Below are 17,216 nucleotides of genomic sequence, written 5' to 3'. Positions count from 1 at the left end.
GGCGGACTGATGTCAGAACATGGGCTTTCAGGCTTTTTAATAGATGCATTTATTGGAGTAAAGGGAGTCGGGTTCACCTGTTGCACCTTAGCGTAATCCCAGCCTTCCTGTGGGGTTCCCGGTATAGTAGCTGTCCCGGGAACCCCAGTACCTGGGCCTTGGGCACAACTCACTCTTTGAAGTGAAAGAGAGACAAGTCCAGGAATGTATCTGCCATCCATCTAAGACTTTTAGTTCATGGACCCAAAGCTTAGAACAGGTGGGAGACCAGCAGACACGAGCATTACAGGACACTTGGGCCACCCTCAGAGTTAGAGGCCCAGATCTGTTCCTGCCGCATCAGTGTAGTGCTGGGAGGAAGGGATGAGAGGCATTTTGAGAGCTGCCTTCTTCACTTACTGGCCACTGGCATGGCCTAAGTGAGTGCCATGGAGCTTGATGGCTTACATGTGCTGGCAAATATTGCTTGCTAAAGGGATAAGATTGGTGCCTGAGAATAATGTATCATTTTCAGGGGTGAGGCATAAGTCAGCAGGTGACTTGTGAAGGCCACTGTCATTTGAAGTCTACTGTAGTATTGAGAGTTTCTCATGATCTTTCCTTTCCTGATGAACAATGTGTCATATTAGTTCAGAGCAGCAACATGCTTCCCTGTGGATACAAGCCCTTTGCTGAGTTTGCCGCTGTGAGCTCCTTGGGACGAGGGCAGGACAGCTGTGGCAATGGAAAGTACCAGTGTCTTTGGCCGTGTGAGTGGTTTTCCGTGCTGCCTGAGGTCACAAGGCAAGGCCTCTCTCTACATGAGGGTTGCAAACTGCTGCTTGGGCTGGATGGAACCCAAACATGTTTGTTTTGGACTGCTGAGTGTTTTGAAAGTTAGGCGTGAAAATCTGTGCTTCCAGCTTTCTTGGAATCAGAATCTGGTGACACCAGGCCTGAGATGACAGGCAGGGCCAAGCAGCCATTGAAATGGAGCATGCTTCTCGCAGCTCGCTCCGCACTCCTTCCTGCTACTCATCCTGAGATCAGGCTGGTGGGTGCCAGTCAGTGCCGGGTTTGGAACTAAAGAACGATGCCCTTCGCATGCCTCCCTGATTCTCCAGGCGTTTGTTCCTTCTCCCATCTAGGCTCTCACTAACCCAGGATTCGTGCTCCTTGTTGCCTACTCCAGATCTCTGGGTCCTGGGGCAGCTGGGCTGGGGTTGGGTCCTGACTGCCAATAGAACAACGGACACACTCATTCTGTCTGGCTCCCTGGCTGGGCCTGCAGCAGGAGTCAGGTTCACCACAGCTCATTCACACTCAGCCTCAGCAGCCCCCAGGAGCCAGGACCACGCCCCATCCTCATCTGTTGTGAAATCGCAGCCTTTGTCATGAGGGGACTGCGAGGACTTTATAGCAGAATCTTAGGATAAACATTTGGGGATTCGCTTTGGCCAGAAATATCTCCTTTGCACGTTTATCTTTTGGGGGTGGGGTGAAAGTGAGGGGAGGGGCTATTCTTACCAGTTCAATGTCTTGGAGGACCATTCCCCAGCGCAGTGAAACAAGATAATTGTCTTTGGCAGGCTCAGCAAGAGATCTTAAAGCAAAGCAAAATAGCTATTCAGTTTGCTCAGTGCCTTTGGAAAATTAATCCCCCAGTAAGTTATTTTTGTCCTTCCACGAACAGCATTCAGTTGCAGAACAAAAGAGCTTCTCTAGGCAGGTGCCTCTCCCACGATAAGGTGCATGCGTCCCCCGAGGTCTTGGTAAAATGCAGACACTGGCTCAGTGGGTCCAGGCAGGGCCTGAGCATCTGCATTTCTAACCAGCTTCCAGGGGAAGCCGCTGCTTCTGGTCCCTTGACCTCACTTTGGGTAGCAAGACTCGTCTAGAACAGTACTTTCCCAGCTGTCTGTGGTGAAGAACTTTTTGAAATTTTGTTTCTAAATTTCCAGTTCTGCCAGGGACCGATGCTTTTACCAAATACAATATAAAAGAAAAGCTATAAAAGTGAAATCATAAGGCATATGAAATATAAGCCTCGGGCTTTTAAATTATTTCTGTTAGGTTCACCATGCAAAGGATTACTCCATCAAACTGCTATAAAGGTTTATAAATGTTTACTCTTGGTTTTGGAACTTGTGTCATTGGGACCTGAAGCAAACAGTGGACTGCAGACCCACCCTGTTCTAGAACAGCCTCTCTAGATAAGGCTGGGGCTCAGGGAGTGGGAGACCCGCTGGCTGGGCACCCTAGTAGGGGACCCGGGAGGGAAAGGGGCTGATGACGGACTGGTGTCCCGTTTCAGGCAGAAACCACCGTCTACGTCATTGTGAGATGTAAGCTGGATGAGAGAGTGACGACAGAAGCAGAATTTTCTCCAGAGGATTCTCCCTCCGTTAGGGTGGAGGGCAAGCTGGAGAATGAGTACACGGTTTCCGTGAAGGCCCCCGGTAAGTCGCCCCGGTACCTCCAGGGATTGGGCATCATGCCAGGGAAGAGGCTCACTCTTGCTTTCTTTTACTTGTCTGTCTTTATTCAGCAGCTGAGCAAAGTGTCAGCCTAGATTTGGATTTGGTTGTCATGTTCTGCTTAAAGGGAAAGGAAGGGCAGAAACATCTATGTGTGATGGGGGGACAATGGCTATATTAAAATTTTTATCATTAGAAAGTTAACATATTAAACTTTTTGGGAATTAGAGAAAAGTCGGGAAAAAAAGTCATCAGACCACCATTCAGTCTTTTGGGCCTTTTTCACAATTTTTAAAAGCATAGCTGTTTCAGTAGTATCTATTACCTGATATTCTGTTCTTTTTATATAATCTTATATTTATTCTCTCCCCATCCCTCTCCCCTCCCCCATGCTATTACATGGACTTTGTAACTTTCCATTTTATTTTATTTATTTTTTATATTTTTATTGATTTCAGAGAGGAAGGGAGAGGGAGAGAGAGATAGAAATATCAGTGATGAGAGAGAATTATTGATCTGCTGCCTCCTGCATGCTCCCAACTGGGAATCAAGCTGGCAACCCAGGCATGTGCCCTTGACTAGAATCAAACCTGAGACCCTTCAGTCTGCGAACCCATGCTTTATCCACTGAACAAAACCAGCTAGGGCATAACTTTCCATTTTATAACACATTTATTTTCTGTTACAAAAGTAATGTGTGTTCAATACAGAAAACATGAAGAATAAAGTAATCATAAAGGAAAGCATGTAGAAAATTACCCATATGCCCACCCCAAAGGAAATCACTGGTTTCTGTATTTTTCCACATCTATGTACATGGCTTCATACTGTCTCATAGCCCACTTTCATTATCCACATTAATAAATACTCTTTTACAACATGATGCTTACTGGTTGCAAGGTAAGCCATTGTTTAGATGCACTATAATTTATAAAGCCAGTTCCTAGTGCTGGACTTGTATCTTATAACCATACTTTTTAAAAAATATATTTTTATTATTGATTTCAGAGAGGAAGGGAGAGGGAGAGAGAGATAGAAACATCAATGATGAGAGAGAATCATTGATCAGCTGCCTCCTGAACGCCACCCAGTGGGGATCGAGCCCACAACTCTGGCATGTGCCCTGACTGGGAATTGAACCATGACCTCCGGGTTCATAGGTTGATGCTCAACCACTGAGCCATGCCAGCCAGGCTAACCATAATTTTTAAAGCTGCATGATATTCAGTTGAAAATAAGTCTTATCTTTTGATTTTTCATTTCCTCATTGTTGCGTATTTATGTAATTTCTGATTTTTTATTGTATTAAATTATGATAAATATTGAGCATCCTTAGCTTGCAGATGTTTTGGGTTTTTTTTTTCCTCTTTTGTATTTAGGATTATTTCCTCCAGATGGAATCTCTGAAATAATGGGTATTTTTAAGGATCCTGGAAAATAATGCTTTCTGAAATATTGCTACTGTCAAGTTTATTTTTCTATACCATCACCATTATCATTAAATATTTTTGCTAATTTGATATGTTTTTTAAAGTAGCCCATTGTTTTAATTTGCATTTCTTTGATTATTAGTGAGGTTGAATATTTTTCCATGTTCTCTACTTGTCGCATTTCCTCTTTTATGACTTGAATCTTTGTGGTTGGGGTATTTTTAATTTTTTCTTTTCCCCTCAAAACCCCTTCCTGTGGTGCAGAAGAGAGCACGCAAGGAGAGCTCATAGTAATGACAGCAGCGCAGTGAATCAGTTCTACTGGCCAGATGTGGCCAAAGTGTGGAGTTTCTACCAGGATCCCTCCCACCTTCTGGCAACCACTGGCCTTCATATAAATTGCTTTAAATTCAACTCTTCTTCCTGTTTATTGCAGCATTGGACCTATAGTACCGAACAAACATGAAAATCATTCAAAAATTAAATTTCAGACCCAATGAGAATAATTCCTCTGACTCTGAGCCCTGTCATGTGCTAGTCTGCTCTTCGTCTGCTTCTGTCCTTTCCCTCACTTCCCCACCCCCAGCTCACCTCCAAGATCTTTCTTCCAGCCCCCAATTAATTTCTTCACCATTAAGATGAATCCATAAACAATTTTTCCTGGACACTTGTTCTTCCTGGGCACTTTTATAGTATCTTTTCTTCTGTTCAGCCCTTTCTTCTGGGAATGTTTCTCTGAAGATATATTCCGGGGACTTAGTGGTGTGCGAAGCCATTATCAGCTATTATACTGACATGGAAGAAATCGGGAATTTATTATCCAATGCTGCGAATCCTGTGGAATTCATGTGTCAGGTAAAGATGTTGAAAGGAAACCTGAATCTTCTGGACATGTAATTTCAGCTCATGGTGTATCAGCCTTGAATCTGCTGGGTGGGAATAGCTTGATTTAAAACCTGACTGTCTTCACTTTTGTATTCAGGCCTTTAAAATTGTGCCCTACAACACAGAGACGCTCGATAAGCTGCTCACAGAGTCCCTGAAGAACAACATCCCCGCAAGTGGACTGCACCTCTTTGGGATCAACCAGCTGGAAGAAGAAGATATGATGACAAGTAAGCCAACAGTAAAACCTCAAGAAGCCATCCCTGGGTGATTCCAGTTTGCTGGTTCAGCACAGAGTCAACCCATACATCTGACGGCTTCCTGCTCTACAGCCCTTCCTTTGAGAAGCATTCATGCCTCACTGGCTAGTCAGAGATTCTTCCACATTATACATCTGAATACCACACCCCCTTCCTAAAAACCCTTTGTTCACGAGTCCAAATTCCTTAGCTTGCTTGCAAAATTCTTCCCAAGGGCTCCTGCTGCATTTCTGCTCTCATTTCTCTCTTGTACCCTCTCCCTTAGCTTCTGCGCTCTGCTCTACAGAAGGTATGAACTCCTTTCACCTAATGAAAATTCTGCCCTGCCTCTTGCCACCTTGACTCCGGAATACAGTTCTTCCGGTTCTTCTTGGTTGCCTTTTGCCTGGCTAAATTCTCTTCGTCTCCCCGTAGCAGCTTAGGTTGTGCTTTCACAGGAAGACTTCTGGAACCTTCAGTAGGTTTCATCTACGTGCTGGGGGCTTTCCTAGCATGTTGGGTATCCACTGTCCTGGTGCTCTTCAGCTGTGTCTGTCTTCCTCACTAGCTCAGCGAGGGCTGGGACTGTGCTTGGTGGCTTATTGTAGGCTCAGAACAAATCCTTGTTTGATGAGGAAGGAGCAGCCTTGGGTGCATGTGTGACATGGCTGGAGCTGGGAGGACCACTTGCATGGGGAGGGTGCCTGGCACGCCGGACAGGAGGTCCCTTATGGTGCTTCCGTGGACACCACTCTTCCTTCATGCCGTAGTTGCACTGCACAATGGGACCCGCATCCTGGCTACCCTCTGCCTGTGTTCCATCCTTCCATAGCCTAAGAGAACCACAAGATGAGGTTAGATTGCCTTCAAGTCCTTCTCCTGGGGGCAATCTCCCGTTGCCTCTCCCCGTTGTCCTGCTATGGAGTGTTCTTGCATCACTTCCAGTGCGTGTTAATATTCTCTATTCTTAAACTTGGGGCTCAGGAAGGACTATGCCATAGCCTGACGATGTGGGATCCTGGGGGCATTTTCAGACCCTTCATCCCAAGGATCATATCCTGGTGAACAGGAAGCTAGGTTTGTCTTATTTAAAAACATATATATCTATTTATATGTACAGAAACATATATGTGTATTTATAGATACATATATCATCTATCTATCTATCTGTCTAAATATTACTGTTGGGTTTAGAAGTCAACTTTTATGAAAACAAGACCAAAAAAAAAAGGTTTTTCATGTCTGTTTCGTGGTCGAATTTAACTTGCTTTATTCAGTTATTAGTAGGTAGAGGGAGTCATGGGGATCCAGTGACTCTCAGCAGTACTTTGTTTCTCACCAATCAGAGGTTAACATACACCCTAGGGTTCACATTGCATTAATATGAACATTCAAAACCTGTTTTAAACAAGGACCTTACTGAATACCATCCCATTAATCTTTCCAGTTCCCTTTAAGATTGTCTGGAAATACTTTCTGGTTCAAAACTAAGGCCCAAGGGAAAGACTAAGCAACATACTCAGGATTACTTGACATACTTTATGAAATTGGGAATAAGATCTATGAAGATGGACTTCATATATACAGATATATATATATATTTCAGAGAGGAAAGGAGAGGGAGAGAGAGATAGAGACATCAGTGATGAGAGAGAATCATTGATTGACTGCCTCCTGCACTTCCCCTACTGGGGATCGAGCCTGCAACCTGGGCATGTGCCCTGACCAGGAATCAAACCACAACCACCTGGTTCATAGGTCAACCACTCAACCACTGAACCATACCGGCCAGGCTTCTTCTTCTTCTTCTTTTTTAAAAAGCACAAAACAGTTGCTTTAAAGTACCCTGAAATTTGCAGAGCAGGTCAAAACATGGTTCCCGTTGTACTTTGTGGCTGCTATTTAAGCCTTTAGAAAGTCACATTTTGCATTAGTATTATTTCTCAGGATCCTCTGATCCTTTTAGAGAAAGAAGGTAGGATATTATTAGATTTGCTAATTAATTAAAGTATCATTTCTTCTGTCATCTGAGGGCATAATCTTCAGTGATGCCCTGAAGGAAGTTGTCAGATGTTAAGTCAGTCAACCAAGAAGTAACGACTGAGTGCCTGCTAGATGCCATGTGAGGCGTGCCAGCTTCGAATCCCAGAACAAGGGTGCCCTCTGCCTTCAATGTTATCTGCCCATTAAGTCTCCTTGACCTTTTTTCAGATCAGAGGGATGAAGAGCTGCCCACCTTGTTGCATTTTGCTGCGAAGTACGGACTGAAGAACCTCACTGCTTTGTTGCTCACCTGCCCGGGAGCCCTACAAGCATACAGTGTGGCCAACAAACACGGCCACTACCCCAACACCATTGCCGAGAAACATGGCTTCAGGGACCTGCGGCAGTTCATCGATGAATATGTGGTAAGGTCAAGGCGGGAGAGGCCCCAGGACTGGAAATGCACTGTGTTGTCCTAGGGCTGCCTTTTCAGCAGAGACATGGTCAGCTTTCATCTCTAGCATGTCCTCGTGTGGCTCTTCTGGCGGCGCCAGTATGTGTGGCCTTAAGAAATGAGCCCTGGAGCCCTGGCAGGTGTGGCTGGGTGGGTTGGAGTGTCATCCCGTACACTGAGAAGTTGTGGGTTCTATTCCCAGTTGGGGCACATACCTAGGTTTCAGGTTCAACCCCTGGCCCGGTGGGGGCATATGCAGAGGCAACTGATCAATGTTTCTCTCTTACATCAACATTTCTCTCTCACTCTCTCTCTTCCCACTTCTCTAAAAAAAATAAATAAATAAAAATCAATGAATATGTCATTGGATGAGAATTAAAAAAAAAAGAGCCCTGGAGTCACATGGACCTGAGTCCAAGTTCCCATATTAACACTTGTCAGCTACATGATTTTGGGCAAATCATGTTGTGTTTTCTCTCTCTCTCTCTCTCTCTCTCTCTCTCTCTCTCTCTCTCTGTTTCCTAGTATGCAGAAGGAAGATAATCATAGGTCTATCCGTACATTATTTTGAGGAAAAAGGAGACAAGATAGGTAAAGTACCGAGGCCCACCTTTAAAGAATTTAAAGAGACGTTTGTGGAATGAATCCACTGAAGGTTTGATGCTGATTCCTCTTCCCTAATCACCTCCCCACCCACTTCCAAGGCGCCTTGGTGGGATGCTCCCAGCTGCCTCGCCCACCATCAGGCTCAGGTGGACTGTGTTAGGATGGGTTCCTTTCTTAGCAGAAAACACTATAAAACTCTGCACCTGAGATTTCAGGGAGTCCAATGTGAAGTCCCACCTTCTGCTGACAGCTCGTCTCTTTCTGAGCCTCTGCCTGTCTTAAGGTAGATATGCCCAGTTTATTTGCTCATCTGGTTTTGGACCCTCAGGTCCTACTTCATTATGACTTCTGGTCCTTCTTTGAGGGTAATCTCACCCTGTGGCCAGACTTTATTCCATACCCCAGTCTTGCTCCCATTGTCTTGGAGGCAGCTGCCCTTCCCCCTGACTCTACCCTTTTTTTGTTTCCCTCCATCTTCAGGACGTAGGAATACCTCGGCCTCTGGAATGGGGTTGTGACCTCAAAAGAAACAATAGACACAATCCTGTCCGGCTCTCTAGCTCCAGATAGGAGTGAGCCCGACACCGCCCCAGAAACTGAACTCTGCTCTGTATTTGACAGTCTACAAGACAATGACTCGCCGTGGCACATAGAGGGGTCTTCCCAAAGTCTGGGGGTGACTAAGTATGCTGAGTGAATAGGCTAACCTGAATGCCTGTTTGGGACATCATTGACATAAATGAGGCAAAAGGTGCTCACAGTCTGGGAGTGTTTACTCAGCTTTACTTTGAAGTCACAAATGTATAAAATGCTGTGTTTCATTTCCGTGCCAGGAGTTTTTATTAAGGACAATACTCTGTTCATAGTAATCACTGCTACCTATTGAATTTATTTGATTGGCAAATGCATGATCTCTTTTAATCCTCACCACAGTCCTTTGAAGTTGACAATATTGTCCTCTCCCTCCAATAATCAAGAAAAGGGCTTAGAAAGATGGAGTAACTATGCCTTGTGTCACATACTAGTAAGGGTGGAGATAGGATTTGAACCTGGTTTTCTGCCAAAGCCGAGGCTTGCTGTCCTACTTACTGTATGTCACAGGGAGGTTGGAAGATGCATGTCCAGCTTGCACTGAAGTCAGTCTGGCTCACATTTCTCATATCACCTTTGTTCTCTGGCTGTGATTCCCTTCCACCAACGCATCTGTAGCATTGTCCCAAAAGGTTGTCCCTACGTGTTGTTTATGACCTCTAAGAACTGTCCCATTTCCTCTTTCCACCAAATCAAAACCAAACGCCAGACCTTGAGTCCCCACCACTCACAGCTGCCAGCTGGTCCACTCCTTGGGTCTCATTAGGAAATCAACACGGAGTGTCGATAGCAGATTAGCTCTCTTGGGGCAGCGATGATGAAAATGAGTATCTCTGTGGGTTGATGCTGAAATAAGGATTGTGAAACACCAAAGTTTCTTATCACGAAAAGTTGTGCAGAGGTTTCAGAGAAGCCAGCTCTCTGGCTTCACAATCACCTAGAGACCAAATGGGAGAGGGCAGCCGGCCCGACCATCTCTCCTCCTGGGCACAGGGTATAAAGCCGAGGAGGCACTTTGGAGAAGGGCTCCGGAGCAGTCTGCTGGCGGGAGCGGGGACTAGTGAATGAGGTTCCTGAGGGACTCTGACTACACAGAAGTGCAAGCGCACCTTAGCTGCAGCCCATTTATCCCATTTGAATCTCCATGTGGCTAGTCAGTAAGGGTTACACCCTGGCATGCCATTTGTTCCCTTTTGAGGAACCACTAGGGAGTAGTGGAAACGTCAGCAGCCAGGATTGCAGGCCCTATGGAAGGAAAGGCAGTAGACTTTCCTGAGCTTTGGTTTTCTCATCTGTGAACTGGAGAATATTGCATCTCTCTCAAGCCGCAGTAGAAAGAATGACATATAATGTCTAGTCAAATACCTAGCATCGGACCTGGCCCATAACAGTGCTCATGAGAAGGTTGTACATTTGTGTCGTCTCGTCTTCGGACATGAACGAGCGTCTCCTGGGTGTGTGAGTCTGTGCTTAGTGCTGGGGGCCAAAGCCCTGACCCCTGGGAGCCTTCGCTTTGCCAGTCACAAGCCCTCTCGGGGTGCCTCAGTGTGCCTGTGGGTCCCCTGTTCTCTTTCAGGAAACTGTGGACATGCTGAAGAGTCACATCAAAGAGGAACTGATGCAAGGGGAGGAGGCCGACGACGTGTATGAGTCCATGGCCCACCTCTCCACAGACCTGCTCATGAAATGCTCCCTCAACCCGGGCTGTGACGAGGAGCTGTACGAGTCCATGGCTGCCTTCGTCCCCGACGCCACTGAGGACCTCTGTAAGTAGCACAGCCCAGCTCTGCTTCCATGTTTCCGCTGACAAGAGGCTTTCTTCACTCTGGTGGACGGGGGAAGTCCCTGCTGACTGCCACCTCACCCCAGAGAGACGAGGATCCTGTTTTATGCAAAGTTAGAGCTGCCTTCATGTGTTGAGGCCAGCAGAATCCTTCTCCAAACGCCCTCTGCTGTGGCTGTTGCGTGACTGGACGTTGCAGCAAGGTCCTGGAAGCCAGAGCTGAGGAAGGCGTTGTCTCGTGATCCGAGACGCTAAATCAGCGGCTTTCAACCCTGTCAGTCTCCACAGGCCCTATTTACAGTAAACAATTTTCCAGGAATGCCCCCTTTACTACCCTGATGTGAGTTTCATACATAATGTAACCTAGAAATCAAATATACACCCTAAGTAAAATATGAACGAGAACTATAAATATAAAATAGAACTGATATAAAAAAAGAGAGGAAATTCTCAGGCGTGACTGCACAGGAGGACATAATGGGATAGTTGGATACAGATGCCTGTGCTCAGACTCACTGCCAATGTCCGGCCGCATGTGCTGACCGACACGTACCTATTGTATCGGAGACTCAGATACTGCCAACAGTGTTGGCATCAGAACATGAATTTTCCTAAATGGTGAAAATTCAGTGCACACTAAAGCCATACAAAAATACACGTTGTATTTACATAAAAAGAAGTTTGCTCTTAGGGCTCAGAAAATGATAAGCAGGCTTTTTTTAATGGTAGCCTGATTTTATTGAATTGATATATAATAAACTTATTTTCAAAATATATCTCCAGAACATGCTTTTTTTTTTTTTTTTTTTTTTTTTTTTTTTTTTTTTTTTTGTAAATTGCTGAACAGATTTTGCCCATTTTTGGTTACACTAATTGGTGTGTGTGTTTTTTTCCATTGTAAAAGTAATACGTTTTTACAAAAACTTGAAACAAAATAGAAATATGTAACTGAGTTGTTATTAAAAGTCCATATAACTCTACCCACCAAACCATTATAGCACTGGTAATAGTTTGGTGGGTATATTTGTCCATACTTTTCCTGTGCCTTCTAATATTAAATAAAAATATATGCGCACATACATATACACAGGTATATACAGACACACGCATATGTATACATATGTATCATAGGCAGATTTTTAGCCTATCTGCATGTCTGGGGAAATATTTAAAAACCATTAGGGGCATGAAATACTTCCCGTGCAGGGCTGTCTCGCACATTGTGGGTGTCCAGTAGCTTTCCCCCTTGTTCTGCTAAACACCAATAGTGTCCCTCCATCATGGTGACAACCCAGAACACTCTCATCGATTTTCCAAACGCCCTCTAGAGGGCAGTGCCGCTCCCCTTTAGAGCCACTGGTCTAAGTAACGTTGGTTCCAGTGCACTCACCAGGGTTGAAGCAGGAGCACCTGCTGCCAGCCCTCTCAGAGCCTTCTTGATATGTCCCCACCTTTTGCTACCCAATGCTAAGTACTCAGGACACTGCCTAAGACTTAGCGCTCCTTCCCTCTGGTCTAATGAATAGATTTAAGAAAGATAAGACACAATACCCATCAACGTACCAGCTTTATCGGTGGAGGGTTTTCTGGAATGGGCTAGATTGAGCATTGCCAACTTGCAGCCTCAGAAGAAGACAGCAGGGCCCTGGCCCCCAGGGAGGTGGGCCTGGTTTTCCCATCCATGAATAGACAAGCAGGCACCAAGAGGATGCCTGGCAACAGGAGGAGTGGGCTCATAAGGGGGCCAGAGGCAGACCCTGATGCTAGCAGCACCCTTGACCCTGCAAACCCAGCACCTGGAAGGTGTGGTCCAGCGGTTGTTAGGTGCTTGCTGGTGAGATTGGCTGCTCCTCTGAGGGAGGCGGGGGAGGGGGGTGGGGAAGAGGGAAAGAGCGGTAGAAGCTCCCTTTCAGCACCTAACTGGGAGGACTGGAAAGGACTGGTGGGCGCTCTTTCCGAAAGAGCGGTGACCGGGCAGGGAGGTGAGGAGAGAGGCTGTCATCCCCACCTTCCAGATCCTCTGTCTCACCAAATCCTTAAAGCAACTGTACAAGAATGCGTTTATTAACTTGCATTTTATGCATGAGGAAACTGGTGCACAGAGAGGTTACACAACTTTCCCGAAGTCTAACACTTGTTGGAGCCCAAATTTGAACCCAGGTCTCGCTGCCTCTAGGACCATATTCTTTATTCTGTGCCAGAAATTTCCATCTAACACCATGAAATTTAGTCCTGGTTTCTTTAGAAAAACCATTTAGTGGCTGTAGCCCTGCTTGCTCTTTCTTTTTTTTTCTTTTTAAAAAATCTTTGTTGTTGAAAGTATTACATATGTCCCCCTTTTCCCCACATTGATCCCTGCCTCCTGTCTCCCGCCCCAGGCCTTCACCACCACATTGTCTGTGTCCATGGGTTATGCATATATACATACAATTTTTTTGGTTGATCACTTCCCCCTTACCCTCCCTCCCCCGCTTTCCCTCTGAGATTCCGCAGTCTGTCCTATGCTTCTATGTCTCTGGATCTATTTTGTTCATTAGATTCCATATATGAGTGGGATCATGTGATACTTGTCTTTCTCTGACTGGCTTATTTCACTTCCTGCTTGCTCTTTCTACGGCCCAGACATGGGCTCACGTAGCCTCTGGTGCCCCCTGCCCTTGCACATCCACACATCTCCACGTACCCAATAAGCATTTCTGGAGCATCTACTGCGTTTCAGCTACTCGCTTCTCCTGGTGTTGGGAAGACAAGGGGGACCAAGACACAGTCCTTTCCAATCCGGGACAGAGACCCCTTCACAAAAGACATTTGGAGAACAAGTGTTGCCCAGTTGGGAAGCCAGAGACCATGCATTATCACTTCTGCCCTGCAAATAACATATGAAGGAAGATAGTGTTCATTCATTCATTCATTCATTCACTTGCTCTCAGGACCAACATGGAGTGCAGGCTTTAGGTCAGCTCCTTACCACTGCTTTGGAGGTCACTTAACTGTGTTGGACAAAGCTGCCTCTTCTGACTTGCGTTTTGGGAAAGGCAGAGTGGTGAGGCCATCTTCTCCAAAGGGAGTCTAAAACAAACACTAAGTAGGAAGGTTGTCAGGGAAACTCACCATGTTGAATGGAGGGGGTCTGGGAAGCAAGGTTGTGTTCTGACCCTGTTTTTTATTCTACTCCAATCTCTCCTTCCCCCTGAATTTGTGTGGGTGAGCACACACACACACACACACACACACACACACACACACTCACATTCAGGATCTTTAGTTTAGATATGCTGCCACCAGGTGGCAATTACATTTCTATGTTATCAAACCTTCAACTTTGCTCCCAATTCTCTTGAGAATTTTTTGTTCAAGACTCCACAGATTTAAACCATCAACACCCTCACCTTACTATATAAGAAATAAATGTCTTCATGAAGGTCAGGCTTATGCAAACACTAAATAAAAATCAAGACACACCTCCCTTTGGGTGTTTTCACTGTCTCCTGATCTTTTGCCCCTGTCCTTGCCTCAGAGAGTGATACGGTGGCCCTGGTGGCCCTCTGACTTGGGTAATACACTTTGTTTGGAAAGGTTCCCCGAGGCTCTGGGCTCTAAGGCCTCGGGAACCATTTCTGGGAGGCCCTTGTTCAACTGTTTCCAAGGTAATATGCTTGTGGATTTAGCTTTCCTTAAATATCTCAGAGGCTTGTCTTTCTTCAAAAGGGGGAAGGGGCAAAAGGGGAAATGTGTACTATCTCCCTACTAGAAACTAAACTCACAGCAGTCACTCTAATCCGTCCCAGAGGCTGTTCTGCTTCATGTGGCTCCTGTCTTCAACCTTTCAACCTCCCTCCGCCCTGTTCTGCAGCTCAAGTTTGTGTGTGGCAGAGAGCTGACTTAGCCCTTAGCAACCCCCTTGGTAACTGGCGTCTTTGTAACAGATCATCTCCAGTTTTTCTTTACCCGAGCTCTCTGATTACAGCCCGTCTCTGCAAGCGAGGTCCCCTCCAAGCTGAGGGCACAGTGAAGGGCCTTGCAGCCCAGCCATGTCAGGTCTGAGCCCAGCTGAAGGAGGCGCCTTTGTGAGCAAAATTGTTGTTATTGATTTGGAACATGCCGCCTTCCCTGTCGGCACTCTCAGGAGTCTTCTTTCCTGCAGCCGCTGAGGCTCTGCCATCCTCCTGCTTCCCATCTCGGGAAGACGCTGGCTGCTGGAGCCAATAAATGCTTTAGGGGCAGTGGGCTGGGCGCAAGGCGTGAGGTCTTACCAGCAAGGAACTCATTCTGTTCCTGCCCTGTCCAGGGCTGAAACTGACCCAGCAGGGCAAAGGGAGGCTCAGGGCACTTCCGATGTCTGTTGCTTTTTGATCCTCCAAATGTACAGAGAATTGTGTTGGGGACATAGGCACATAGTGAAAGCTACTGGATTGAATGTTTTAAAGTTAATACGATAGCCCTAGCCGGTTTGGCTCAGTGGATAGAGCGTCGGCCTGCGAACTGAAAGGTCCCAGGTTCGATTCCGATCAAGGGCACATGCCCGGGTTGTGGGCTTGATCCCCAGTGGGGGACTTACAGGAGGCAGCCAATCCATGATTCTCTCTCATCGTGGATGTTTCTATCTCTCTCTCTCCCTCTTCCTTCCTCTCTGAAAGCAATAAAAATATTTTAAAAAAATAAAGTTAATACGATAAAATCCTCACCACCGTCATTTAACTCGCTCCCTCGTGCTTTCCTCAGGCACTGCATGCAGACTACTGTGCGCTGTGCTTCTGTGCATGCTTCTCTGGTTATCTGCTCCTCCCTCCGCTAGGAAGCATGCGTTAGCCACAGTGCTGTACACAGTAGGTGCTCAACTGTTTCTTGACTTTGAGAGTACCAGAAAACAAGAAGCAGTCCTAGACTGTGTGGGGTGGAATAGTTTGTTGGCATTCCAGTGCAGAGACTTCCCTATCCTGAGAGGCGGTAGTGAGACATCTGCTAGATGTCCTGAGTGTGGGACACCTCAGGGTGGTGCTAACTCCTCAGCCGCCCCAGGTGGACTTGTCGTTCATGTCTCTGTACATTCTCCTGTGCTATTCCTGCTGCCTGAGCTGCCCTTCTCTTTTCTCAGCTTGGGAGATGCCCAGATTCCTTCACAAAGCCCAAGTACCTCCACCATTCATTTGTGTGCTCCTCATTAGCGTGTGCATTCACACCTCCACGCATTCAGCAGTGTTTATCGCACCCCTCGTGTGTTACGTCCCTGTGCCAGGTGACGGGAGTCAGTACAAAAGCCACGTGACCCCTGCCTTCCAGAGCTTCCCTTGCAGCAGGAGAGCTGGACACTACACAAAAGGACCACATAATGAAATATGTAACTACAAACCGTGACAGGGCCATGAAGGAAAAGGATACGGTACCCCGAGAGGGCAGCTATGGAGGTGAATGGTGGGGCGACTTCGCAAGTCATGGTGCTCACTGCACCCCACCGTGCACACCCTCCTGCACGGCAGAGAGTCTGTGCTTTCCAGAGTACTGCATGGAAGCCCTTGTCTGCATCAGAATCCATAGAACTTAACTGGGTTGCCTCTCCTAACCCCTTCATTCTTAGCCCCTCTTTTTCATTGCCAACCATTCCTTAGCCGCTCTGATTTCAGACTGCCCTCCTCTCTCTGTCTCTCTGCCCCTGTTTCTATCTGTCTATCTTTCTGTCTCTGTTCCTCCCCTACTGCAACTCCCTCCCCTCCCCCACCCCATCTCTCTTTTTGTTTCTTTCTGTATATATGTGACTCTCCCCATCTCTGTCTTCTGTCTCCTTCCCATTACATCTCCACTGGGGTCTGGGAAGGTTGGACTTTCTCATTGACATGGTCGATCAAAGCATCCATTCCACCTAGAAACCAATCAGGTTTCAGGTTATCTTCAAAGGGGCAGTCACGCCGCTCCTGCCTCTGAGGCTCTTTTTCGGCCATAAAAACACGGGGAAAACATTCAGTTGGCCTGCTTTCAGGGGTTGAGAGCCTTTCCAGAAGAATAGTCTCTCAGTACCTGACATTTTACTGTATTATGTACCCAGATTAGGTTTGATATTAAATTAACAACACGTAATCTGAATGGACTTTCTACTGCAGCTAAGTAATCTAGATTTATGTCCCATGAGGAGTATCACATGGGCTTCTTTGCAAATTCATTCTTGCTCTGGACTGATTCCCGAAGTAAGCGCCTGCCAGGCTTTCTCTCATCTGTTCATGCTTCTTTCTTCCCGGGAAAGGGTTCTTTCTGATCGACTCCCTCAGTCAAGTACAGGCTAACTCTGCAGCTGCCTCTTCCCGGAGGAGACTGTGGCCCCGGAGTCTCCTTGTTTTTTATTTTTTTCCTCTCCGCTGCAATGAAAGAACTTCACCCTTTTTCCTTAGACCAGCAGGTTTCGGCACATTTCAGTTTATTTTTAACTGGCGAGGAATGAAGGTTAAGCACTTGGAATCTGAAGTACCAAACCCCAAGCGTCCAGGAATTCAGGGATTTATTGTCCTGCTTTCCTTCACAAAATGTCCTATGTCCCTGCACCTCCAGAATTTTCTGTGTTTCAGTCACTCGTGTGTCGCTCACCGTGTGCCTGGGTTGTGTGTACACTTGGGTTGTCAAATTTAGAGTTTGAGAGAATCTTATCGCTCATGAACTCCTTCAGCGAGGTACTTTTTCTCTTCTTTATTGTTATAAAGGTAGTTTCTACTACTACTAGGACTTACTGCCTATGGTAATAGTGTCTTAAAAATAATTTCAACTGCCAATGTCAGTTAGCTGGTATTGAGTGGCTGGGGAGCT

The 17,216-nt window shown here is 46.3% G+C and overlaps 1 protein-coding gene across 1 annotated transcript in view; it reads left to right on the top strand.

The window, feature by feature from the left end:
- The window catches only part of PIK3AP1 (phosphoinositide-3-kinase adaptor protein 1), a 95,421-nt gene that overhangs the window by 49,946 nt on the left and 28,259 nt on the right, over positions 1-17,216 (top strand). Inside the window, exons 4-8 of the mRNA XM_079793489.1 lie at positions 2,294-2,438; positions 4,599-4,741; positions 4,869-5,001; positions 7,222-7,418; positions 10,221-10,410. Coding sequence (XP_079649615.1) covers positions 2,294-2,438; positions 4,599-4,741; positions 4,869-5,001; positions 7,222-7,418; positions 10,221-10,410 — 808 coding nt within the window. The remainder of the gene's footprint in view (positions 1-2,293; positions 2,439-4,598; positions 4,742-4,868; positions 5,002-7,221; positions 7,419-10,220; positions 10,411-17,216) is intronic.

The sequence above is a fragment of the Cnephaeus nilssonii genome (assembly GCF_951640355.1).
Source record: "Cnephaeus nilssonii genome assembly, chromosome: 16".
Taxonomy (NCBI): Eukaryota; Metazoa; Chordata; class Mammalia; order Chiroptera; family Vespertilionidae; genus Cnephaeus; species Cnephaeus nilssonii.
This window is presented reverse-complemented; position numbering and strand designations above follow the sequence as displayed.